Here is a 27153-nt window from a genome sequence, read left to right as displayed (position 1 = left end):
GTAATAGATTAGATACACTGTTTTTTCATCAAATTAGGTGTCTTTTATAAATATGTATAGTTTTGGTGCAAATTAAGCATTTCGGTCTACACAGCTCTAGTGTCGACCACACCAGTCTCTTACTATCCTTTTGTTTTAGATAGTTAACCCAGTTTGGGATCTGGCTGTACAAATTCACTTACACCTGGTGTAACACGTATGAATATAGTAAAGCACTTTTATTGTATGAATTTATCTAAATACACAATAATGTATGTATTTAATCCTTGAATCAGTATTTTGAGGGTTAAACAAATGCCTTGATCTTGGCGATATTTGCCACTGTTGCCATTTACATTTGAATTATGTCATTTTTTGTAACGGTGGTCCTGGTTCTGCTCTTTCATTTTTGGGTTCAACCTTGTGATCATTGCTCGCTTTCTTGTAAATGTATATGTATATAATTGATGTAATTGGAGGAAAAACTATCTAATTCTTGATGCCGATATCGCTATATTGATATCCACCTACTAATATTGTACCTTTAACATTATATTTGGTCCATCTAGTTACCATTATTTGTAGTGCACAGCGCCCGCTATCTATTCAGTATATCCTTAGATATCGCTTGGTTCCGATTGGAACGCAAGCGGAAGTTACCCTGCTAGTATATGGAACGCAGAGTGTTAAAGTAAGTACCGCTTCTTCCTGGTTCCCAGTGGAACGCAAGCGGAAGCGATCCTGGAACGCAAAGCGTCATAGTAAGTTCCGCTTCTTCTAAAGCGGAAGTACAGCCCCGATATGCTATGTCTTATCCAGACACATAGGGCGGAAGTGACGTCGCGGAAACTGCGAGTGGAACGCATAGATGGAACGCACGCGGGGTACACTGCGAGCGTTTACTAGTAAGGTTAATAGTATAACTCGTTTTCTATCCTTCCACCTCTCCATACATTAGGGACCAGGGTGCCCTCACTATATAGGTCACGCATATATCTATATATAACGTGAATTCCATTATACACTTTCTCTTCCGGACAGGAAGTGATGTCATTCCCATATCACTATATATATCTGGACTGGGGCTCCAGTTAGATTACCTGGAGTCTGGTCCTATTAGTGACTATTGTACTACACGATTAAGGTATGTAAGGATGACCTCTTTTTTCCTCCAAATTAGTATGGCTTGTAACTTTATATCATAATATATATACTATGAGATGTTTTACTACCTATCAGTCCACTTTTTGTGTTGGCTGCAATTCAGTCAGAATGGAGTTTTTTGATTCACTATGATTGCTTATTATGATTGTATTGATTTACTGGAATTGAGTGAGATGTTCACCAATTGTACTGGCCTCCATTTATGTTATGTATCAATATTGTAGGATTTGGCTACTACTATAAGGAGCTATCTGAATCCTCCCTGGATATTCCTTTTATTTCCCCTGTTTTATACGGAAATTGGTATGTTCCTATTCCATTTCATTGTCATTCTTCAATTTTTGATATTTACCCATTTGTGATGTGTATATATATTTTGCCCATATAGACTTGCTCTCCTCCTGACATATTATGTGCATTTTAGACTTTGTTTTAGATGCAGTGTGGCATCAGGATTGAGATCTCCAAACGGGTCCATTCCTTTATATATTGAGTCTAATTGAAGGACTTTTTTCATCTGAGAAGGAAACATCTTTCTCCACGAGGTTAGGTTGCCTACGGGTATGTACCTTTCATATAGCACTCATCACTGGGTATACCTACCTGTTGAGTTTTGAATATATATTTATAAATATATATGTATAATATTGCCTCTTTTCACCACCTAGACGGTTACCCCTGAGGAAGTCGTTTATAACGACGAAACGCGTTGGGTGTCCTTATACTATTGACCGTTGTTGAACTCATGACTTCATACAGATGAACAAAATGTTTTATTGTCATTTTATACTTATAATATAATAAATCTGTTGTATTGTGATTTATATTGTCACAAGTTCTTATGGTGGTGGACATATACTAATAGGGCGCACTCTGTTACCTGTTTTGCTATTTCTCCCTTTTCCCCCACTAACAGGGGGGACATACATAGTTGCTGCCCAATTATCAATTATACTATAGCGCAGTGAAAGGGTATCCCCCTCGATTGTCCTATTCTTTATTCTGTTAGTTACCCCGTGATCTGCTGCTTTTAAGGATACAATGTCGCTGTTTAACGATAGATCTAAGAGATCGGCAAGAGCCAAAAATATGTTCTTGGAGGATGAGCAAGTCTTTATATCAGAGGATGAAGATTACTTCAGTCATCTCAACAATGTGGAAAAACTCGCTACAAAAGAAATAAAAAGTTGGTACGACGTTACCACACTAGAAAAATATTTAGAAGTGAAGCGAGTACCAAGAGGCCTAAGAATCAGTAAAACACCTACATTTGGGATGGGTAATGAAAATTTCATGAACTCATGGAATGGAATATTAGAAGAATGTTCTAATAAACTGATTACACTTCTCATCAGTGAAAGGAAGAAAGAGATGTCAAGAATTGATACAGAAATCAGTAAAATTGAGAAATCCGTTGAAAAATATTCTGACAGTGAGGAATTTAAAAGAGATTTAATCGACCTTCAACAAAAATTGGATAGACTGGAGAATGAAATAATTCAAAGGAAACAAAAGAAATTCATACGCGACAAGAATGATTATATGAATGGTCAGATCCACAACTGGTCGAACAATGGAAGGACCGAAGTGGAAAACCATAGAGGATACGGGAACGGGTTCGTACATCAAGATAGACCTTACAGAAAATACCATCAACAGTATGAGTCAGTCAAACATCGAGACCATCAGAGATGGCAACAGCCTGTGTACAGTAATGAGAGGAACTATCGTTCTCCGATAAGATACCAACGTAATAACTATACACGATATAGAAATAATTCCTATCGTAATAAATTCCATTCTGATTATGAGCATAACTATGATCAAAAAAGAAGGAAACCATCGTACAGAGAAAGAACTAGGAGATATCGGACACCCTCTCCAGCAAGACCCTCGACGAATATTCATCATTTTTTAGGCGAGAGGAAGAACTCTTTTTTACAAAAAGAGGACATACTGTACGACCGACTAGATTCGCCACAAGGGATCAAACGTGGATTCAATGGCGGAGAAGAGGGTGTAGAGGCGGCAGAAAAAAGCCCAAAACGAAAAGCCCCGAACCTCCAAAACAATCAGAAAACGGGGTTGTTAACATCTCTGAGACGGACCTTTCCCCAACCAAGATCTCACTACTAAATAAGGGATTGAAATTTGCCCCTGACAACCAAACGGACAAATTCAACCTGTTTATAGATTTAAATAAGTATGTGAGGAATTTGACACTTCAGAGACATTTCTTAAAAAACCCCATTGCCGTTACCGACGAGATAAGCAAACCGCGAGTATCTAATCCCTCCAAATTCTACCCGATCGAATCGAAAGGTAGTAACGTTGATATTTTTTACAGTTTGGTCAACGATGATTTTAAAAAAATGAAATCCACTAATAAGAAACATTGCAGCAATTTAAATTCCCGCGAAAGAAAGGCATTACAATCTCTAAAAAAGGACGAGAGTTTGGTTATAAGGAATGCCGATAAAGGAGGGGCCGTGGTGGTCCAGTCAAAGGTCAAATACATCCAGGAGGCATCCAAACTCTTGTATGATGGAGTTACATACAATGAACTGCCAGATAACCCTACGACAAGATTTCAGGAAGACCTCTATAAACTACTTATTGATGCCAAAACTAAATCATTGATTAGCAATAAAGAATTTGAATATTTGTTTGTGAAGCACCCATTGGTTCCGATATTTTACCATATCCCCAAAATCCACAAAGATGAAAAAAATCCACCTGGACGCCCAATAGTGGCAGGGATTCATTCTCTGAGCAGTAATTTATCCCATTTTGTGGATCTATTACTCCAACCGTATGTTTTAAAGAATAAGTCCCATCTTAAAGACTCCACTTCACTTCTGAATATGCTCACCAAGTTCACTTGGGAAGAAAATTATATCTGGTTGACAGTGGATGTACAGGCATTGTACTCCTCCATACCCCATGAGAAAGGGATTGAGGCAGTATCTGTCATTATGTCTAAACATACGGATCATACATCGGAGGAAATCAAATTCGTGTTGGATAGTATCAAATATATCCTTACTCATAATTACTTCGAGTTTGAGGGGAAGTATCACTTACAAGTAAATGGAACGGCCATGGGGACGAAATTCGCCCCAGCCTACGCGAATCTCCTGATGGGCGTATGGGAGGAACAGTTCGTCTATGAGTCTGAGTTTAAACATCACATCAAATTATACCAGCGATACATAGACGACCTTATTTTCGTATGGTGTGGCGACATTGACAGCATTGTGAGGTTTATGGGACACATACAACAGAATGATTATAATTTAAAATTTACCCATCAAGCAGACAGCAGACGTATTGAATTCTTGGACTTGGAACTCACAGGGAACATCGGTGAGACCGTGGGTACGAAAACCTTCTTTAAGAAGGTCGACACCAATAGTTTCATCCCCTACGACAGTTGTCACCATCCACGATGGAAGAATGACGTCCCGTACTCACAGTTTAACAGGATTAGACGTAATTGCAGTAACATGGAGGATTACCAAGAACAATCCCTAATGCTTTCTAGACGTTTCTTGGAGAAGGGTTATGACCAAGTTAAAACTGAGTCTGCACGACAACGAGCAGGCACCAAGAGAAGGGAAGACACCCTCACCACAAAAATGGTGACTCAGGGCGACACTTCTGCCCCAATGAAACGACCGTTCATTACACAATACACCAACGACAGCAGAACGATCAATAAAATCTTAACCAAACATTGGGATATATTATTAAAAGATCAAATTCTGGGTCCCCATCTTCCCTCTAAACCGGATGTAGTCTTTAGGAGGGCTAACAATCTTAAAAGTATTGTTGCCCCGAGTAAATTGAAAACTTCTTCCAAGAAGGGCGAAACTGGTAATTTTTTAGAGAAAACTAAAAGATGTAACCCTTGTAACAAGTGCATCTGCTGCAAGTTCTTAGAGAAAAGGACATTCAAATGTACAATTGATGGCAAAGAATATTCGGCCAACTCAGCCACGACCTGTAATTCCACCTATATAATTTATAGAATTACGTGCAGCTGTGGGAAAACCTATGTTGGAAAAACGAAACGTCAGCTCAAGATAAGGATCCAAGAACACATACGCAACATAAAGAACAAAATCCTCACTCATAGCTTGCCCAAACATTTTCTTGATAGCCACAATTCTAATGTTAACATTCACAATTTCTCCTTCACTGTATTGGAACAAATCCTAGAAAACCCAAGGGGTGGTGACAGAGATCTTTCCCTGTCTAAGAGAGAAACTTTTTGGATTTATTCATTAAATTCACTTCATCCACAGGGTCTGAACGAGAATGTAGACATTGTCTCATTCTTGGAGTAACCTTTATCCGTCACCTTCACCTTTCATTTTCCTCTTATACCTTTATTTTAGTATTAATTTTGTGTATAGATTATATCAGAGAGTAATTACACCCTTCCATGTAATAGATTAGATACACTGTTTTTTCATCAAATTAGGTGTCTTTTATAAATATGTATAGTTTTGGTGCAAATTAAGCATTTCGGTCTACACAGCTCTAGTGTCGACCACACCAGTCTCTTACTATCCTTTTGTTTTAGATAGTTAACCCAGTTTGGGATCTGGCTGTACAAATTCACTTACACCTGGTGTAACACGTATGAATATAGTAAAGCACTTTTATTGTATGAATTTATCTAAATACACAATAATGTATGTATTTAATCCTTGAATCAGTATTTTGAGGGTTAAACAAATGCCTTGATCTTGGCGATATTTGCCACTGTTGCCATTTACATTTGAATTATGTCATTTTTTGTAACGGTGGTCCTGGTTCTGCTCTTTCATTTTTGGGTTCAACCTTGTGATCATTGCTCGCTTTCTTGTAAATGTATATGTATATAATTGATGTAATTGGAGGAAAAACTATCTAATTCTTGATGCCGATATCGCTATATTGATATCCACCTACTAATATTGTACCTTTAACATTATATTTGGTCCATCTAGTTACCATTATTTGTAGTGCACAGCGCCCGCTATCTATTCAGTATATCCTTAGATATCGCTTGGTTCCGATTGGAACGCAAGCGGAAGTTACCCTGCTAGTATATGGAACGCAGAGTGTTAAAGTAAGTACCGCTTCTTCCTGGTTCCCAGTGGAACGCAAGCGGAAGCGATCCTGGAACGCAAAGCGTCATAGTAAGTTCCGCTTCTTCTAAAGCGGAAGTACAGCCCCGATATGCTATGTCTTATCCAGACACATAGGGCGGAAGTGACGTCGCGGAAACTGCGAGTGGAACGCATAGATGGAACGCACGCGGGGTACACCGCGAGCGTTTACTAGTAAGGTTAATAGTATAACTCGTTTTCTATCCTTCCACCTCTCCATACATTAGGGACCAGGGTGCCCTCACTATATAGGTCACGCATATATCTATATATAACGTGAATTCCATTATACACTTTCTCTTCCGGACAGGAAGTGATGTCATTCCCATATCACTATATATATCTGGACTGGGGCTCCAGTTAGATTACCTGGAGTCTGGTCCTATTAGTGACTATTGTACTACACGATTAAGGTATGTAAGGATGACCTCTTTTTTCCTCCAAATTAGTATGGCTTGTAACTTTATATCATAATATATATACTATGAGATGTTTTACTACCTATCAGTCCACTTTTTGTGTTGGCTGCAATTCAGTCAGAATGGAGTTTTTTGATTCACTATGATTGCTTATTATGATTGTATTGATTTACTGGAATTGAGTGAGATGTTCACCAATTGTACTGGCCTCCATTTATGTTATGTATCAATATTGTAGGATTTGGCTACTACTATAAGGAGCTATCTGAATCCTCCCTGGATATTCCTTTTATTTCCCCTGTTTTATACGGAAATTGGTATGTTCCTATTCCATTTCATTGTCATTCTTCAATTTTTGATATTTACCCATTTGTGATGTGTATATATATTTTGCCCATATAGACTTGCTCTCCTCCTGACATATTATGTGCATTTTAGACTTTGTTTTAGATGCAGTGTGGCATCAGGATTGAGATCTCCAAACGGGTCTATTCCTTTATATATTGAGTCTAATTGAAGGACTTTTTTCATCTGAGAAGGAAACATCTTTCTCCACGAGGTTAGGTTGCCTACGGGTATGTACCTTTCATATAGCACTCATCACTGGGTATACCTACCTGTTGAGTTTTGAATATATATTTATAAATATATATGTATAATATTGCCTCTTTTCACCACCTAGACGGTTACCCCTGAGGAAGTCGTTTATAACGACGAAACGCGTTGGGTGTCCTTATACTATTGACCGTTGTTGAACTCATGACTTCATACAGATGAACAAAATGTTTTATTGTCATTTTATACTTATAATATAATAAATCTGTTGTATTGTGATTTATATTGTCACAAGTTCTTATGGTGGTGGACATATACTAATAGGGCGCACTCTGTTACCTGTTTTGCTATTTCTCCCTTTTCCCCCACTAACAGGGGGGACATACATAGTTGCTGCCCAATTATCAATTATACTATAGCGCAGTGAAAGGGTATCCCCCTCGATTGTCCTATTCTTTATTCTGTTAGTTACCCCGTGATCTGCTGCTTTTAAGGATACAATGTCGCTGTTTAACGATAGATCTAAGAGATCGGCAAGAGCCAAAAATATGTTCTTGGAGGATGAGCAAGTCTTTATATCAGAGGATGAAGATTACTTCAGTCATCTCAACAATGTGGAAAAACTCGCTACAAAAGAAATAAAAAGTTGGTACGACGTTACCACACTAGAAAAATATTTAGAAGTGAAGCGAGTACCAAGAGGCCTAAGAATCAGTAAAACACCTACATTTGGGATGGGTAATGAAAATTTCATGAACTCATGGAATGGAATATTAGAAGAATGTTCTAATAAACTGATTACACTTCTCATCAGTGAAAGGAAGAAAGAGATGTCAAGAATTGATACAGAAATCAGTAAAATTGAGAAATCCGTTGAAAAATATTCTGACAGTGAGGAATTTAAAAGAGATTTAATCGACCTTCAACAAAAATTGGATAGACTGGAGAATGAAATAATTCAAAGGAAACAAAAGAAATTCATACGCGACAAGAATGATTATATGAATGGTCAGATCCACAACTGGTCGAACAATGGAAGGACCGAAGTGGAAAACCATAGAGGATACGGGAACGGGTTCGTACATCAAGATAGACCTTACAGAAAATACCATCAACAGTATGAGTCAGTCAAACATCGAGACCATCAGAGATGGCAACAGCCTGTGTACAGTAATGAGAGGAACTATCGTTCTCCGATAAGATACCAACGTAATAACTATACACGATATAGAAATAATTCCTATCGTAATAAATTCCATTCTGATTATGAGCATAACTATGATCAAAAAAGAAGGAAACCATCGTACAGAGAAAGAACTAGGAGATATCGGACACCCTCTCCAGCAAGACCCTCGACGAATATTCATCATTTTTTAGGCGAGAGGAAGAACTCTTTTTTACAAAAAGAGGACATACTGTACGACCGACTAGATTCGCCACAAGGGATCAAACGTGGATTCAATGGCGGAGAAGAGGGTGTAGAGGCGGCAGAAAAAAGCCCAAAACGAAAAGCCCCGAACCTCCAAAACAATCAGAAAACGGGGTTGTTAACATCTCTGAGACGGACCTTTCCCCAACCAAGATCTCACTACTAAATAAGGGATTGAAATTTGCCCCTGACAACCAAACGGACAAATTCAACCTGTTTATAGATTTAAATAAGTATGTGAGGAATTTGACACTTCAGAGACATTTCTTAAAAAACCCCATTGCCGTTACCGACGAGATAAGCAAACCGCGAGTATCTAATCCCTCCAAATTCTACCCGATCGAATCGAAAGGTAGTAACGTTGATATTTTTTACAGTTTGGTCAACGATGATTTTAAAAAAATGAAATCCACTAATAAGAAACATTGCAGCAATTTAAATTCCCGCGAAAGAAAGGCATTACAATCTCTAAAAAAGGACGAGAGTTTGGTTATAAGGAATGCCGATAAAGGAGGGGCCGTGGTGGTCCAGTCAAAGGTCAAATACATCCAGGAGGCATCCAAACTCTTGTATGATGGAGTTACATACAATGAACTGCCAGATAACCCTACGACAAGATTTCAGGAAGACCTCTATAAACTACTTATTGATGCCAAAACTAAATCATTGATTAGCAATAAAGAATTTGAATATTTGTTTGTGAAGCACCCATTGGTTCCGATATTTTACCATATCCCCAAAATCCACAAAGATGAAAAAAATCCACCTGGACGCCCAATAGTGGCAGGGATTCATTCTCTGAGCAGTAATTTATCCCATTTTGTGGATCTATTACTCCAACCGTATGTTTTAAAGAATAAGTCCCATCTTAAAGACTCCACTTCACTTCTGAATATGCTCACCAAGTTCACTTGGGAAGAAAATTATATCTGGTTGACAGTGGATGTACAGGCATTGTACTCCTCCATACCCCATGAGAAAGGGATTGAGGCAGTATCTGTCATTATGTCTAAACATACGGATCATACATCGGAGGAAATCAAATTCGTGTTGGATAGTATCAAATATATCCTTACTCATAATTACTTCGAGTTTGAGGGGAAGTATCACTTACAAGTAAATGGAACGGCCATGGGGACGAAATTCGCCCCAGCCTACGCGAATCTCCTGATGGGCGTATGGGAGGAACAGTTCGTCTATGAGTCTGAGTTTAAACATCACATCAAATTATACCAGCGATACATAGACGACCTTATTTTCGTATGGTGTGGCGACATTGACAGCATTGTGAGGTTTATGGGACACATACAACAGAATGATTATAATTTAAAATTTACCCATCAAGCAGACAGCAGACGTATTGAATTCTTGGACTTGGAACTCACAGGTAACATCGGTGAGACCGTGGGTACGAAAACCTTCTTTAAGAAGGTCGACACCAATAGTTTCATCCCCTACGACAGTTGTCACCATCCACGATGGAAGAATGACGTCCCGTACTCACAGTTTAACAGGATTAGACGTAATTGCAGTAACATGGAGGATTACCAAGAACAATCCCTAATGCTTTCTAGACGTTTCTTGGAGAAGGGTTATGACCAAGTTAAAACTGAGTCTGCACGACAACGAGCAGGCACCAAGAGAAGGGAAGACACCCTCACCACAAAAATGGTGACTCAGGGCGACACTTCTGCCCCAATGAAACGACCGTTCATTACACAATACACCAACGACAGCAGAACGATCAATAAAATCTTAACCAAACATTGGGATATATTATTAAAAGATCAAATTCTGGGTCCCCATCTTCCCTCTAAACCGGATGTAGTCTTTAGGAGGGCTAACAATCTTAAAAGTATTGTTGCCCCGAGTAAATTGAAAACTTCTTCCAAGAAGGGCGAAACTGGTAATTTTTTAGAGAAAACTAAAAGATGTAACCCTTGTAACAAGTGCATCTGCTGCAAGTTCTTAGAGAAAAGGACATTCAAATGTACAATTGATGGCAAAGAATATTCGGTCAACTCAGCCACGACCTGTAATTCCACCTATATAATTTATAGAATTACGTGCAGCTGTGGGAAAACCTATGTTGGAAAAACGAAACGTCAGCTCAAGATAAGGATCCAAGAACACATACGCAACATAAAGAACAAAATCCTCACTCATAGCTTGCCCAAACATTTTCTTGATAGCCACAATTCTAATGTTAACATTCACAATTTCTCCTTCACTGTATTGGAACAAATCCTAGAAAACCCAAGGGGTGGTGACAGAGATCTTTCCCTGTCTAAGAGAGAAACTTTTTGGATTTATTCATTAAATTCACTTCATCCACAGGGTCTGAACGAGAATGTAGACATTGTCTCATTCTTGGAGTAACCTTTATCCGTCACCTTCACCTTTCATTTTCCTCTTATACCTTTATTTTAGTATTAATTTTGTGTATAGATTATATCAGAGAGTAATTACACCCTTCTATGTAATAGATTAGATACACTGTTTTTTCATCAAATTAGGTGTCTTTTATAAATATGTATAGTTTTGGTGCAAATTAAGCATTTCGGTCTACACAGCTCTAGTGTCGACCACACCAGTCTCTTACTATCCTTTTGTTTTAGATAGTTAACCCAGTTTGGGATCTGGCTGTACAAATTCACTTACACCTGGTGTAACACGTATGAATATAGTAAAGCACTTTTATTGTATGAATTTATCTAAATACACAATAATGTATGTATTTAATCCTTGAATCAGTATTTTGAGGGTTAAACAAATGCCTTGATCTTGGCGATATTTGCCACTGTTGCCATTTACATTTGAATTATGTCATTTTTTGTAACGGTGGTCCTGGTTCTGCTCTTTCATTTTTGGGTTCAACCTTGTGATCATTGCTCGCTTTCTTGTAAATGTATATGTATATAATTGATGTAATTGGAGGAAAAACTATCTAATTCTTGATGCCGATATCGCTATATTGATATCCACCTACTAATATTGTACCTTTAACATTATATTTGGTCCATCTAGTTACCATTATTTGTAGTGCACAGCGCCCGCTATCTATTCAGTATATCCTTAGATATCGCTTGGTTCCGATTGGAACGCAAGCGGAAGTTACCCTGCTAGTATATGGAACGCAGAGTGTTAAAGTAAGTACCGCTTCTTCCTGGTTCCCAGTGGAACGCAAGCGGAAGCGATCCTGGAACGCAAAGCGTCATAGTAAGTTCCGCTTCTTCTAAAGCGGAAGTACAGCCCCGATATGCTATGTCTTATCCAGACACATAGGGCGGAAGTGACGTCGCGGAAACTGCGAGTGGAACGCATAGATGGAACGCACGCGGGGTACACCGCGAGCGTTTACTAGTAAGGTTAATAGTATAACTCGTTTTCTATCCTTCCACCTCTCCATACATTAGGGACCAGGGTGCCCTCACTATATAGGTCACGCATATATCTATATATAACGTGAATTCCATTATACACTTTCTCTTCCGGACAGGAAGTGATGTCATTCCCATATCACTATATATATCTGGACTGGGGCTCCAGTTAGATTACCTGGAGTCTGGTCCTATTAGTGACTATTGTACTACACGATTAAGGTATGTAAGGATGACCTCTTTTTTCCTCCAAATTAGTATGGCTTGTAACTTTATATCATAATATATATACTATGAGATGTTTTACTACCTATCAGTCCACTTTTTGTGTTGGCTGCAATTCAGTCAGAATGGAGTTTTTTGATTCACTATGATTGCTTATTATGATTGTATTGATTTACTGGAATTGAGTGAGATGTTCACCAATTGTACTGGCCTCCATTTATGTTATGTATCAATATTGTAGGATTTGGCTACTACTATAAGGAGCTATCTGAATCCTCCCTGGATATTCCTTTTATTTCCCCTGTTTTATACGGAAATTGGTATGTTCCTATTCCATTTCATTGTCATTCTTCAATTTTTGATATTTACCCATTTGTGATGTGTATATATATTTTGCCCATATAGACTTGCTCTCCTCCTGACATATTATGTGCATTTTAGACTTTGTTTTAGATGCAGTGTGGCATCAGGATTGAGATCTCCAAACGGGTCCATTCCTTTATATATTGAGTCTAATTGAAGGACTTTTTTCATCTGAGAAGGAAACATCTTTCTCCACGAGGTTAGGTTGCCTACGGGTATGTACCTTTCATATAGCACTCATCACTGGGTATACCTACCTGTTGAGTTTTGAATATATATTTATAAATATATATGTATAATATTGCCTCTTTTCACCACCTAGACGGTTACCCCTGAGGAAGTCGTTTATAACGACGAAACGCGTTGGGTGTCCTTATACTATTGACCGTTGTTGAACTCATGACTTCATACAGATGAACAAAATGTTTTATTGTCATTTTATACTTATAATATAATAAATCTGTTGTATTGTGATTTATATTGTCACAAGTTCTTATGGTGGTGGACATATACTAATAGGGCGCACTCTGTTACCTGTTTTGCTATTTCTCCCTTTTCCCCCACTAACAGGGGGGACATACATAGTTGCTGCCCAATTATCAATTATACTATAGCGCAGTGAAAGGGTATCCCCCTCGATTGTCATATATATATATATATATATATATTTTAATATATATTTTAATAAACATAAAGATGTACTGTACCAATATGCAGCCCTTCATTGCTTTAATTTCCATCACTGTGGTTTTATACCAGCTTTTAATTCATATGGAAGAGATTATACATGCAACATAGGTGAATGTCCCAGTACCGGACATAAGGCATATTCAGCATGAATTGATAATTAGAGAAAAGACGAATCGGTGATTATTGAGCAACTTTGCATGTGCCGTATTCGCATTGCACATGAGCGCACAAAAATTGCGACTGAATATGCGAACGCAACAGGAAGCCAGCATTTATGGGTGGAAACATGCCGTTTTCTGGGTGTATTTGTAAAAATGCAGAGATGGGTCCCTTATGTAAGCACTGACCATTTCTGTTTCTGTCGCACATAACTGGAAGCCTAAGAATTTACTCAGATGGAAAGTACAGTTTGATGGTCCGGGATTTGCAAATGGCTCTGCGAATGCATAGCGATTTGTGATTCCTTCACAATTTTGCAATAGGCTTTTCTTTCTGGGCGGAGGCTCTTTGGTCGCAGGCAACTGCTTTTTCTCTAATAAGTGATCCATGCTCAATCAGGCCAAAGTTGATATTTGGCGATTTTTTGGCAATCTGCACATGCCAGCACAGCCTCTTAAACTGTGGTCACAATGGACAAAAATGTGACCGCAGTCTACGGGCTATTGGGTGTCTGGACCGCTTAAGGTGCCTTGGCGACTGCGACCCAAAACACAGTGGTCCTGTTTCTGGCTTCACAGTACAGGTAAGCTGACACACTGGCTTAAAAAAAAACAATTCAGTAAAAAAATATGCCTTCTTTCCATGTACAATTTCTGGCCCATAGTCCTTACTATAAGAATTGTATAGCACTGTTTCACACAGTGAGTGGAGGAAAAGTAACTTATATCTGTGTGTATAACATCACTGTGGAGCAGCAATTCATTGTTCATTGTTCTGGAGTTTTGGATAGTCATATTTATTGTACATAAACTAAAACAAATACATTTCCATTGCATTGTGTTGTACAGTGCCAATTTTCTGCAACAAAAGGAAACAACCATTTGGAAAAGGTTCTAAGTTAATAGCAATCTTGGGGAAATAAAATATTAGTTGAAGTTTTGATACTTCCTTTTCCAAGACCACCAAAACACAGACCACATTATAAAAATACAAAATACATTAGATTCTAAAAGCATGCCTATATGCAGTAATTTACTCCCTTTGTCTCCAAATGAATTCAAGGTGGCAAACTCCCAAATGTTTCCACCAAGACAAACAGCTATTACGCTGTGTACAATGAACTAAATCAATTCCTCAACTTAACTGTAACTATTCCAGCAACTGTCTACAACAAACCAAAGAAACAGTGAAGAATACCACACGGATCATTTGAGGACACATTTAGTTCAAAGTTCCAATTCATCGTTATTGTTATACAGCAAAACAGATTATGTAAAATTCATACAACTAACAACATGGCATGGTGGAATATGCTGTGTTTATTATTGGTAAAATAGATTATAACTGAAAATTACAATTATATATATATATATATATATATATTCATCGCAATCTCCAAAATTGCGCTAATAAAATGTAATAGTTTCTAATAACACATTGGGTGAGATTTAATAGGATTTAATAGGATGAGAGTGTGATTTTGCAGTGTAAATGATTGCCGCTTTAAAAAAACTGGAGATTTCTTACCAAATCTCTCACTTTCTGAATCTCTCATCCTATTAAATCTCACCCTTGGTTTCCTACTAGTAGGAACCTACACAAAAGAATACCACACAAAAAGTGAAATAGATATATGAAATTAGATATAAAATAACAAGATCCGTTTTGGAATTAATACATATCCAGATATTTATGATAATAAAAATTCATATTAAAATACATAAATACAGTTGCTCCTTGAGGCTGGAGCAATTCACTTTGTATTTAACATGGCATGGTGGATGGACGTGAACTGTACTCCTTTTTTGACTGATGGGGTGCGGTTGGGACATACTGCCACTAAGGGCGTGGGGCATTCTATATTCTAGAGCAGTTCTTTATTTTTAATTATGCATTTTTCTTGAAAAATGTAAAGTACACATGCAAAGCACAAATAGAAAATAATAATAAAGACTTTAAAAACAAGGCTAATCAATAGCAATATTAGGTCAATGCATTAAAAGCAAGGCCAGAGATATACAAAGTATGCATTACAGGTTCTGGATACTTCACTGCGCTGAATTTAGGACCCAGCTCATTGGCTGGTTCCTAAATACCGTTTCAGACCCGATTTTGATGCCAAAATACCGGGTCTGAAACGGGTAGGACCCTCTATTTTAATCGTTTTACAAAATCGGCTTTTGTAAAACGGTAAAGTGGTCCTGCACCTTTCAGACCGCACAGATTACCATTTTAAAACGGTTAAAAATCTGCAAAATACCGTTTTTTAAGTGCGGTCTGAAAGGGGCATTACCTACCATAGCATGATGGCTCTGCAACCAATCATTCTATCATAGCAAAGGAAAAATAGGGGTTCTGGATATTGTAAGCCAGTCCCAGTTAGGTGTGGGAGACAATTACCATTGGTATGTGTTAGCTTTTAATTTACACCATATACTTCAGGATATTAAATATAAAAAATGAACTCTTACAGAATTTGGTCCAATCCAGAAGTTCTCCTGTTGTATATATCTAACATTTTCATAAACTCCTTTATTTCGTAGAACCTACAGAAAGAAACATTTAGGTTAAAACTACACTTCTATATTATCAGAATCTGATTAAGTTTCTCTAGGCACCAAATACATGTTTTATCATATCTCTAAACATTTCAAATAACCAAAAACAAAGCAGAATTCTTTATTCTCTTCTATGAACATATTTACAGAATACACAGTTATTTTGGAAACTTTCCAAGCAAAAATACTCAGAAACTGCAATTTGCTATGTGTAAGTATTGGAATGATAAATCATTAATGATATTATATGGATAACATATCACGACATAGATAAATATATACTTTTGGAGCTTAATAATTACATTTCTCAATATTACATTACCAATGGCAGTGTTATCACCATAGCAGGATGGGCTTTGGGTACCTGGGTGAGATTGGAAAACGTTGCCTCTAAATATGGTAGTTCCACAACATTCCTGCTCCCCCTATTATCTCCCTATTATCAGTGCCGTTCATGGCTTGCTAAACAAAAATGGGTAATTACTGCACATGCACTGGGCTCTGTGTAAGCCGCAAAGAAGAGGCTGTTTTAGGTCGGGGTCTGATGATATAGGGGTAACTGTACTATAGCAGCATGGATCCTGTCGCTATATTGTAGCTCTTCCCGTTTCACTTCTTAACCAAGGTGAAGAAGGATTAGCAATGAGATGTATGAACATCTTGTTTGCCAAAGTGGAGGAGCCAAAAGGACCTAGTGCTGATGCACTGTGTCCCTCCTCCAAGCCGGCTCACTGGACTATTGCGAGATCTCCCATGCAGCTCAGAGACAGTAGCTGCAGAAGCTGTCCCTGATGTGGTGGTGGGGCAATGACACCTGCAGGTATCAACTTTAGTGGGTGCTTTTTAAGGGTTGTCTATGCAAATATAGTCTGCAAGGCAGGGTTAAATAGTTTAAACCACCTTGGTTTAAACCATGATTTACAGCTAATTAAAAAAAAAATCAATGTTTTTATTTATGCTGTGTCAAGCTGCCATGACTGTTTAAAAAAAGCCTATTATAAAAAAGTAATTTTTTAATCAAAATGTTTAATGCAAGTGGCATGACAGTGTTAATGCTTAACTCCTCGTGTGTGTGTGTGTGTGTGTGTGTGTGTGTGTGTGTGTGTGTGTGTGTGTGTGTGTGTGTGTGTGTGTGTGTGTGTGTGTGTGTGTGTGTGTGTATGTATGTATGTGTAGTACGGATAGGGTAATGGTTAGCATTACTGCCTCACAGCTCTGAGTTTGTATATTCTCCCCGTACTTGCGTGGGAATATAGATTGTAAGCTCCACTGGGGCAGGGACTGATGTGAATGGTCAAATATTCTCTGTAAAGCGCTGCGGAATCTGTGTGCGCTATATAAGAAACTGCTAATAAATAAATAAATGTGCGTTTCTCTGAAAAGTGCTTTTGCATTTTTCCATTTTGTATGACTATTCAGAAGTATTTAATTATAATAGGTAGCACTAGTGCTTAACATTAACATTTCAGTTTCATCTTTCTGAGTCTACTTTGTAAGTATATTCAGATAATAGAAATAATAATAGGAATAAAAAAGCTGTGAATATTGGTTTTATTGAAAGATGTGAAATAAATCAAATAAAAGCCTAATATTTAGGTATTAGAAAGCATTAAAACATTAATGCAAAAAGAAAACCTGTTTTTCTTCCAAAACCTGAAATCTTCCAGGCTAAGTAGCACGGCAGACGCTGACTAGCCCAGAAGATTTCCAGACAACACCACTTTTGGATCCCCTGGAAACCTCGGTGCTGAACGTGGTGGCCTGGGAATCAGCATAATGTATTATAAGCTTAAGCCTGCTCACAGTTCCCTAATGGCCGGAATCAGTGCTACTGCTTGGGAATCCCCGGGTGTCGCCTTTCTCTTCCTTTGGGTCTGGTAGCTTGCAGGCTCAGGCTCTGCCTAATGGGGGTGGGAGGGTAGGTATGCTGCAGGCTAAAGTAGTGCCCCCACCTGGGACCAGTTTAAGCCCTGTCACCATGCATCTTAACCATAACCCCCCCCCCCCCACTTTAGTGTATGAACCTAATCATTTCTTATCCCCCCCCGCAGTCCTTTCCTTCTTAGTGCATAACCCTCCCCCTACTGCCAACCACCCTCCCCCCAATGCAAACCCTATCTTGCCCTTAGTTAATCAGTATTATCATTTCACTTCTTGGCATTCTCAAAGGAGAATGCCTCTTGCTTTCTATTAAATGCAAAATACATTTAACTACAGAAGAATAGACAATGTAAAGATGATATAAATTTATTGCAGACTCGGATAAAATAAGTAACTAATAATAAGAATCCCAAATGCAAAACCATTTGCAAAACACCAAAACAATATTGTTATATAACTAAAGGCAGACCGGAACAGCCTGCACTCTTTCAGTCCTGGCTAGTACAATTCCTGACATGCTTCATACAGTATATTAACTGTCTATCAAGCACATTGGTCTGGCCTTCTTCATGAGAATAATTGGACAGCACTGACTTGGGGATAAATGGTTAAGCACTTCCTGTGAGAGGCGGGTTAGCCTGAAGCTCATGCAGACTGCTGGGATGCGCATCTTGTGATGACAATTGCATCTTGTGATGGCATGTTATTTGGCCTAGGAGAAATGCCCTCATATGATCAGTCCTTATCATTTTATGTTTAATGGAAAATTAAATTACTGCTAGATGTATAGACAAAAATACTGTACATGAAAAATAATTGAACACTCTCATTTACTCATTAAATTATATCAAAATCTTAATATGCTTACTATTTCAATGTAATCATTTTCCTTGAACATCTTTTAGAAAGTTATTAAAATATGGGTGTCATCAATAGATATACACAAGGAGATAACATTGTAGACATCACTTCTACATAATGGACTGCTAACACAGTTTTGCACTGGCTAAATAATAAAAAGTTGTCTTGCTTATTCCAAAATAGTGTGGAGCACAGCTTTAAACCAGAAGAATAGGGATACATCAGGGCTGTTTTTATTTTACAGATGCATCTTTATACATCTATCCTCAATATGCCATGCAGTGTGAGATGCCTGGCCTGAATGACGGAGGATCACAGGGCGATATTCCAATGGTGATTTTTATCACGCTATCGTGCCCATTAAGGTCGGGCTCAGGTGCACAAAGAGCCTAAACCCGTTCAAACTAATGGGCGCAATGAGAAAAGCCCCGTTTGGGTGCCCAAATGGATGTCTTTTCTTATCTTGTAACTCGCTATCCCTGGGTGTAGAGAGCTGGAAATACGTGTGCACACCGGTCGGCAATAACATTTGAACACCACTGGCATACGCTTGGGTGCTGGGACGGGCGCCCAACATTTGAATCTCCCCCTATCAGTCTTTGCTGTGCTTCTCTATTCATTTGAGATGTGTCTGCACCGTAATGATTACTGTCAGGAAAGGAATCAGAATATAAAATCTGTCATATAAATTTAACTATTGAACACTATTATGGATCAGCAATGAATCAGGTATTGTCATCTCGCTCAGTAATGCACAGATGTGGATATATAAATATCAACTTGAGTCTGTATTTTCATTTCCTTTTTTTTGAAATGCACATAAAAACATAATCGTACACATATTAGCAAAGCAAGTCACAAGTGAGTCATATGGTTACTTACAGATTCTACTGTTTCATGCTGGGAAAATCCAACAGGTGCAATACCATATATGCATACAGCCAAGATTGTGATGAGAAGATGTACAACTGTTATCCAGTAAGTGAAGAATGGCCTAAGGTGAAAGGGAGGTTTATATGAGTAACACAACTATATAACAAGCATACACAGAAAATACTAAAAGATCCCATACTAAGGACATGTGGGTAATTGTTTAAGAATCGTGTTTGCCCAAATTTGCACTCTTGGGCGTGTGTGTGGACATTAAACAAGGAAAATATACTAAAGGCAAACACAAGCGTGTTCTATCAAAATAAACTTCCACAATCAGGCTTTCACGCAAGTATGATTAAATACACCATCGTCAAACCTCGCAAGTCCTCTCCATAGGAACACTGGTCCATAAAATCACTAAACTTGGGACAAAACACACAACATAACACCCTGTGAGCAGCATAATTGCAGAAGCCTTCAGAGATTCGTGTGATCTGTGCAGGCATGTGTGTAAGTGTAAAAACATAAAGCATTCCCTCCACCAAAGCATAACCAGCATCGGACTTTTACATCCAGTCCTGGCTCAGGAAAATTTTGGGAAAAACAGCGTTGGGGTCCACGGAATTTCAATGAACTAGTACCAGGCTTGAGTGCTGATCCTAGAAATACGGGGACCCCTACGCAATTTTTACCCGTATTTCCAGCAAGAGAACTGGCTCAAGAGGAAGGTGATGATTCACTGAAATACGAGGGACCAACACACTGTTTTCCCCCATATTTCCTGAACCAGAACCATCTCTAAAAGCCCAGTGCTGGTTATGCTTTGGGTGGGGACCCCATGCCATTTTTCTGTTATTTTGTAAACTTTTTTTAACACTACACACACAAAGAGTATTTGGCAGCGATTAAGGCTGACAAACACAAATCCATGTAACCTTACAAACTTGTGCTATAACTGGGACTTTTCCTGAGACACATGTAAAGACCATTATATGAGGGGGAAAAAAGCAGAAAAATGATGTGACATTTATTTATATTACTGTCTAATGTGTTGACTTGCATGCATATTTAGTCAGGCTTGCTCCCCTCCCCCCATTTTGGGGTACAAAACCTCCCTTTGTACAAGGAAACAGGCAGCACTCTTCGTATTTCTTAACAAATAATGCAATATTTTGGCATAGTGGACACTGACATTTCTACACCACGCAGGGTGCTTTCTTCAGGGTCGGAAATGTCTAGGACGACAATCAACACTATGTGGTTAACATGCATTAGTTCGACAGGTAAAAAAGGTTGACGGTGCTTAAAGTCGACATGTATAAAATGTAGACACACGTTAAAACGTCTACATGAAAATGGTTGATGCACAAATGATCAATTCATGATTGTTGGGTTATTTTGTCCCAAATGTAGGATCTTTCCTGTTATGTGACAACTACCAGTAGAAACCTCTGCCCTCGCTTCGCTCGCCATGCGTTGGGTTTGGTGGGTTGCTCTGCTCACCACAGGTTACTATTCCGAATAGACATACACGTGGATAGTAAATAAGGCAGATGTTGAAAAAGAAAACATATGTGAACAATTTTGAAAAAGTGTCGACTATTTGTACCTGTTGACCTGTCAGCTGTCAATGTTTTGGATCTGTAAACCTAATTAATGTTTTTCAAATAGCGTTGACTTGTACACTGTTGATCTATCAACCAGATACTCTTCTGTGCTGCTTTTAGTTTTATGGCACAATTTCATATTTGTATTATTATATTATATATGGAGACATCTATGTGTACCATTGAGGTGAGGAGCAGCGTTAGGCTTTAATTATATAGGATAAACATTGTAATATAGAAATGAAATCTTGAACATTTCTGAACAATTGTGCCTATTGTATTTTACAAAAAGAACACACCTATTCCCCTAATGTTCTCTCACATCTCTCTTCCTATTTGCTTATTTCGTGAAAATTAGGGGGAAAAACTTCTCTAGTGGTGCATGGCCATATTCTTAACAACTGATATGACTGTAAACATCTTACAATGGTCTTTGTTACCAACTATATATAAATATGTCAATCAAGTACAAAACCATAATTCTCATGCTTTCATAAACCTGCTTACCCTGACTACCTAGCCACCAGCTGAGATATATGCTAATCACCATATAAGCACTAAGAAATATATCCACACTTTCATGTAACACGGTCAGGTAAAGGCTGATATTTATGTGAGTGGAAACAAGAAAATCAGCAAATATACCTTTAGAATTAATTTCAATACTAAGGGGTAATCAATCTAGGATCACGCCTGTCGATCCCTGTCGATAGCCGTGATCCTGGCCCGTTTGCGGTCAGCCCGACAGCTGATCGACAGACGGGATTCGATGTCCCGTCTGATGATCGGCGCAAAGGGGCGTGGCCGCAAAAACGGCCGTGGATTGTTCATCTGCGTCCGGGATCCCGCTTCAATGCTGTCGCTAAACACAGCATTAAATAGGGAGCCCGTTATTTTCCCCATCGGAAATAGTGGCAGCACATTGAATACCCCTTAAGTGTTTTTCTAGTCTTATGCAATTAGGACGAATCCACACAATTATCAATATAATGTGTTGCTTTGATTTTCCTATGCTTTCATTGTTTTAGTTCTACTTCTTTATATAAAGTGATTGGGTAAATAACCATTCTCCATGGATAGCAGCATAAACATGCAGTATAATAATGTAAAAAATGATGTCATTATTATGTAGCACAAAAAGTATGCAAATTAACGTATGAAAGCCACTCATCTGCTGGTGTCACCAGGAGATGAGTGGCTTTCCCAGTGATGATGCGGGAGTGCGCAGCAGCGCTTACCGCCGGAGCATACACACTGGGCGGCTTTGAGCTGAAAGCCGCTCAAACTGGGTGTTTTGAGCGACTTTCAGCTAAAAGTCGCCCAGTGTGTATGGGCCTATAGATTATGGCAAAGTCTTTGGAAATGAAAATCTTCTAGTGTGTATGGGCCTTTACACGTTCCAACCAGCCATAAAAAATTATACTAGGTCCTTAAGCACAGGAAACAAGACCAAGATCATGTTGACTACTTATCTTCAAATAGAAATTCCTGCTGTAATCACCATTAATTGAACACAGTATTTATGCTGAAACTACTGGTCTACTGACAGGAAATATTCCAGCTGTTCCTGTTCACCTTAATGAACACTTACACTGTTATCTGGCAACTGTGGCCAGATAACATGGCTTTAGCTGCCATTGATTTTAGGACATATAACATATTTAATTATTCCTCTAGTGCTGGCCAGATAGTTAAAAGTGTATTATAAACAATACAGTAAAGCAAACTAATACAATTGGACACACTGGGGTGATTCAATTGTATAATAAGCAGCCATAATTGCATATCACCCGTCACCTAAGACAATGAACAATAGTTTTTTTTTCCGCTGACTGCAACTATAAGTACTGGGTTTAACTGCACAAAACTTTAAAGCTGACTAAAGCATTGCATGCAACGCAAAATGTAGAGCTTGGCCACCGAAACAGGACACTTTTTCACACATTTCTTCTGCCTGTTGGCAGAAACAATTGAATAGCTGGTGGCGTGCATGGGTGCTGAGGGGTAGTGAGTGATAACAGTCAAACCCCCCTCCCCCCATTGTGGGTGATGATATTCAATAGGGGTCAATTTATATATTAACTTTAAATTCTCCATGCAGAGTGGAGACCAAAACGTTGCATGGTAATTGTTGAGTAGATAACGGCTGCATAGAAGCATTGGTACTCGTGTAGTTTCACGGCGCCTTCGCTCGCCCACGCTGCGGGCTCGGTGGCTCGCTACGCTCGCCACGCTATTGAAACTACACAAGTACCGAAACATTTTCAGAAGCCAGGTATATGCACTTTTGCTACAATATTGATGACTTTTTTTTTTTTAAATTGTCAGATTTTTTCTTTAAAAAAAAAGTGTATATACAAACCAAGTACTTTCCCAGAAATGTGTCTGATTCTGTAGTGTTGTATTAGTACACTGACTTGTAGGCAGCTGTTTGTTACCTTTTAAACTGCGCTTACCGGTGATCATCCATATCTTCGATTTGTCTTTTGACATAGCTGTCTATTCTCTTGCGATATGTTCTATTTGTTAATCTTCCAACCATTCCAAGACCATATGGCCTTTTTTCCTTTGCAAATAGTTTCTTCACTGGGATAGTTATACGTTGACCTCGTTTCTGGGGACAGACACTGACCACTTCCTGGCACAGTCTGACCTTTGGCTGTATGAGATGTCCTTCTTTTGTCTTACGCCATCCTCTTTCCAATGGTCTGGAAGCACATAAATATACTGTTTATATTTAAAAAGAATAAATCTTTTATATTCTTACCAAAGGACATTTACTCCAAATTTGTTAATTACTAGTATGTGTCATATTACCTAGCTAAAGAGGACACAGAAAGAGGTCTTAACTATAAAATCACATGTAGTTAATTTGTGATGTCACATGTGATGTCATCTCCACAGAACTATGGATGAGTTATAATTCTAAAAATAAATATTTCACAGAAAGTTGTGAAATGCAAAGTTCTCACATGTTGTGTGCAACAGCTGGGGCAGTGGGTGTACAGTAGGTTTGCCAGCAACAGCACAGAGAACAGGACTGAACTTGATCCTATTCTTTGTCTGGAGCAGGAGCATAGATACCGAGACTGCACTGCCTGGTCTTCCTCCTTCCTTTGCAGAAAAGTGCTGTGTTTGTGATTTGCACTCACTTCAGTAAAGAAAGATAAGGAACTTTTAGATAGGCTCTGATTCCCCACCAGTGTGCTGTAAAGTTGTTTTATAGTTTTTTGGCTTAGTCCATACATGTGAATAGAATTTGTAACACTTTTCATCTTACAATACAATGCCTACTGAAATGTTATTTCAGTTTGGTATCTCTTCTTTTGATTAAATAAATTGTGATAATATCTAACAGGTTACTTGTCGCTGCTTTATAATCTCAACACTGCAAATGCTCTCTTGTGTTTGACACCACAACACATTCAATTTTTTCAGGTAGGATGCCACGGTTTCCTAATGGCAAGCAAACAGCATTTGCAAATGCTTGTGAGCTAAAATCATTAAATGGCTGAGAAGTGTATAATAATAAACGTTTATTAACTATAGAGACCCAATAAAAATCTTCAAATCTATTGTTTCATTTACTTCCACACTGTTTGTATATAAATGTAATATTCAGGTATAAGGTTCAGTTACAGTCTTATTTATGAAAAATGTTCTATAGGTAATGGTGTCCAATTCAAATTTATAAAGATAACTTTTAATAACATTTAATGGAATCTATAGGTAATGTCTCCAATTTCCAAACATATCCCCTATATATGTACTGAAAACAGTTAATAAGTATTATGCTATTATTATATATTAATAAATGTAATCAATTTATATCATGAAATTCCAATTCGGTCTCCTCTTTCAAATAACCACCTACAGCATTAAATGGCTTTTTTCTAGTTCGCTCTTGTCCAAAGCGCTTCCTGTCCGTTCCACACCATCTTCTGTTGCTGCCGTCTGATCAGCTTCTTTGATTGCAGCCTCCGAAGGAGATTCAAACACTTCATCAGGATAACTTGACATATCTTCGTGAAGGGCTCCTTCCTGACAATAAAGTTACCAAATACTTAAATAAAGAAAAAATATTTTGATTTCATATGTATTTGTCATTATTAGGGAGCTAGAACAAAACATACAGGCTGGCATAATGAAAAATTTAGTCTCTGCACCTTACTTTAAAAAAGTTTGATTATAATAATCTCAGAGAAAATTAGACCTTTAAATTTTAATTAATACTAAAAAAAAAAAATAATGTTCACCCTTGCAAAAAATGATGTGTCCAATTCATCTGGAAAATCCATGGTGTCTTCTTCTAGGAAACTAACTGGCGTGAAGCTTCGTCTTTGTATTCTTCGTAAAGTACCTTCCCGTACAGAGCGCCCCTAAAATAAAAATTTTGTCAAAATCAAACAATTAATGATCATCATCTCCTTTCCCATTGGTTCCTTTTTAAATGCACAAATATTGAATTCATGGTAATTCATATTAGGAAGAAGCAAGTCAACCAAGTCACAAAATGTTCACTCAAACCTCCTCATTACAGCTGTTCTCTCTCTTATGGAGTTTGTAATTACTATCATACATATAGCATCATAAGATCTATTATCTTGTGCTCACAATAGAGTGCATTTCATACATGCCTACCTTAGAAATGGTATTTCAGGGAGACTGTGAAAACAACACCTACTGTATGGGCACATTGCTAAAGTGGACATACACGGCCTGAGAGGCATGTCATGAAACTGACTATGTAAACAAGCCTCTAACCAGATTGGCACATACTGTGTATATACTGTCAAGGGGCCGTGAGAAATCTTATTTGAAAACTAGTAAGCCCTTTCGAAGCAAAAGCTTTGAAAGCTAGTTTGCTACCTTCTGTGTTTGTGCAGGTGTAGGTAAGATGTAGTTTCACTCTCTGCCAGCAGATGGCAGTGTTTCAGAGACTCACGGATACTAGACATATATCTGAAAATGCATGTAGCTGTATGGACCATTGGGGTAATTGTATGAAGCTGGATAAGTGGTATCTATCCCCATAAAGAACGTTATGTGCAAGGTGATTATGCTGTAGCAAATCAGCTCCTAACACATAACGTTCATCACCTTGCACATAACGTTCTTTATGGAGATAGAAACCACTTCTCCAAGCTTCATATGTTTACCCCATTGTGCTTTATAACCAATGCAGGGAAATGATCCCACTGAAATGTTTAAATCTCAGAATTTTTCACTAAGAACTGTATATAACTGTTACATTTCAGAATTATGTGTGTTTTGATTTGTAATATGGCCTAAATAATAGTATTGAGTGATGTAAGCATAAAATGAAGTAGATTGTGTTTATATGTGATCATTAGGTTCAGTTATGTGGTAAAGGGCAGGATTTGCTTCTGTTTTTACACATATTTTATGATTGGCAGTCACCAGCACTAGTTTTGTCCATAAATATTTGATCATAAATAATTTAAATTGGTCCTGTCCAACCCGGGAACCCTGCAAATGTCCCAAGGCACCCCAGGGTGCCACGGCACACAGTTTGAGAACCATTGCCCTATAATGTGTGGATAGTTACTGTGTGCACTATACTCCTTTGGGACCAACTCTGTGCCCTTAACACCTCCCACTCTTATGCTACTCACCTCTTCCCCTTAACACCTCCCACTCTTATGCTCCTCACCTCTTCCCCTCAACTCCCCTTTGTTCTCCCACCCCCTTTCCTCGTAGAACTCCCTGACCTCAAAACATTTCCATTTGGGGTCAGCTTAAATGTACCTAGTAAAGTCTCATTATAGTACTTCATGCACAGCCAGGGTGTGATCTATGAGTGGAACCTGTTTTGTTCCTCTTCCACACA

General features: G+C 38.3%; 1 protein-coding gene across 2 annotated transcripts in view; it reads right to left on the bottom strand.

Annotated features, from left to right (window-relative positions):
- Positions 1-27153, bottom strand: part of RHBDF1 (rhomboid 5 homolog 1) — a 164483-nt gene that overhangs the window by 40706 nt on the left and 96624 nt on the right. For both annotated transcript variants that reach the window (XM_083153431.1, XM_083153432.1), the window contains 5 exons: positions 25559-25681; positions 25177-25343; positions 23759-24010; positions 19705-19816; positions 15994-16068 (listed from right to left, as the gene is read on the bottom strand). In XM_083153431.1, coding sequence (XP_083009557.1) covers positions 15994-16068; positions 19705-19816; positions 23759-24010; positions 25177-25343; positions 25559-25681 — 729 coding nt within the window. The remainder of the gene's footprint in view (positions 1-15993; positions 16069-19704; positions 19817-23758; positions 24011-25176; positions 25344-25558; positions 25682-27153) is intronic.

This window comes from Crinia signifera, chromosome 7 (genome assembly GCF_055691185.1).
Source record: "Crinia signifera chromosome 7, ASM5569118v1, whole genome shotgun sequence".
Classification (NCBI taxonomy): Eukaryota; Metazoa; Chordata; class Amphibia; order Anura; family Myobatrachidae; genus Crinia; species Crinia signifera.
The sequence above is the reverse complement of the archived record's forward strand: the minus strand, read 5'-3'. Positions and strand labels throughout refer to the sequence as shown.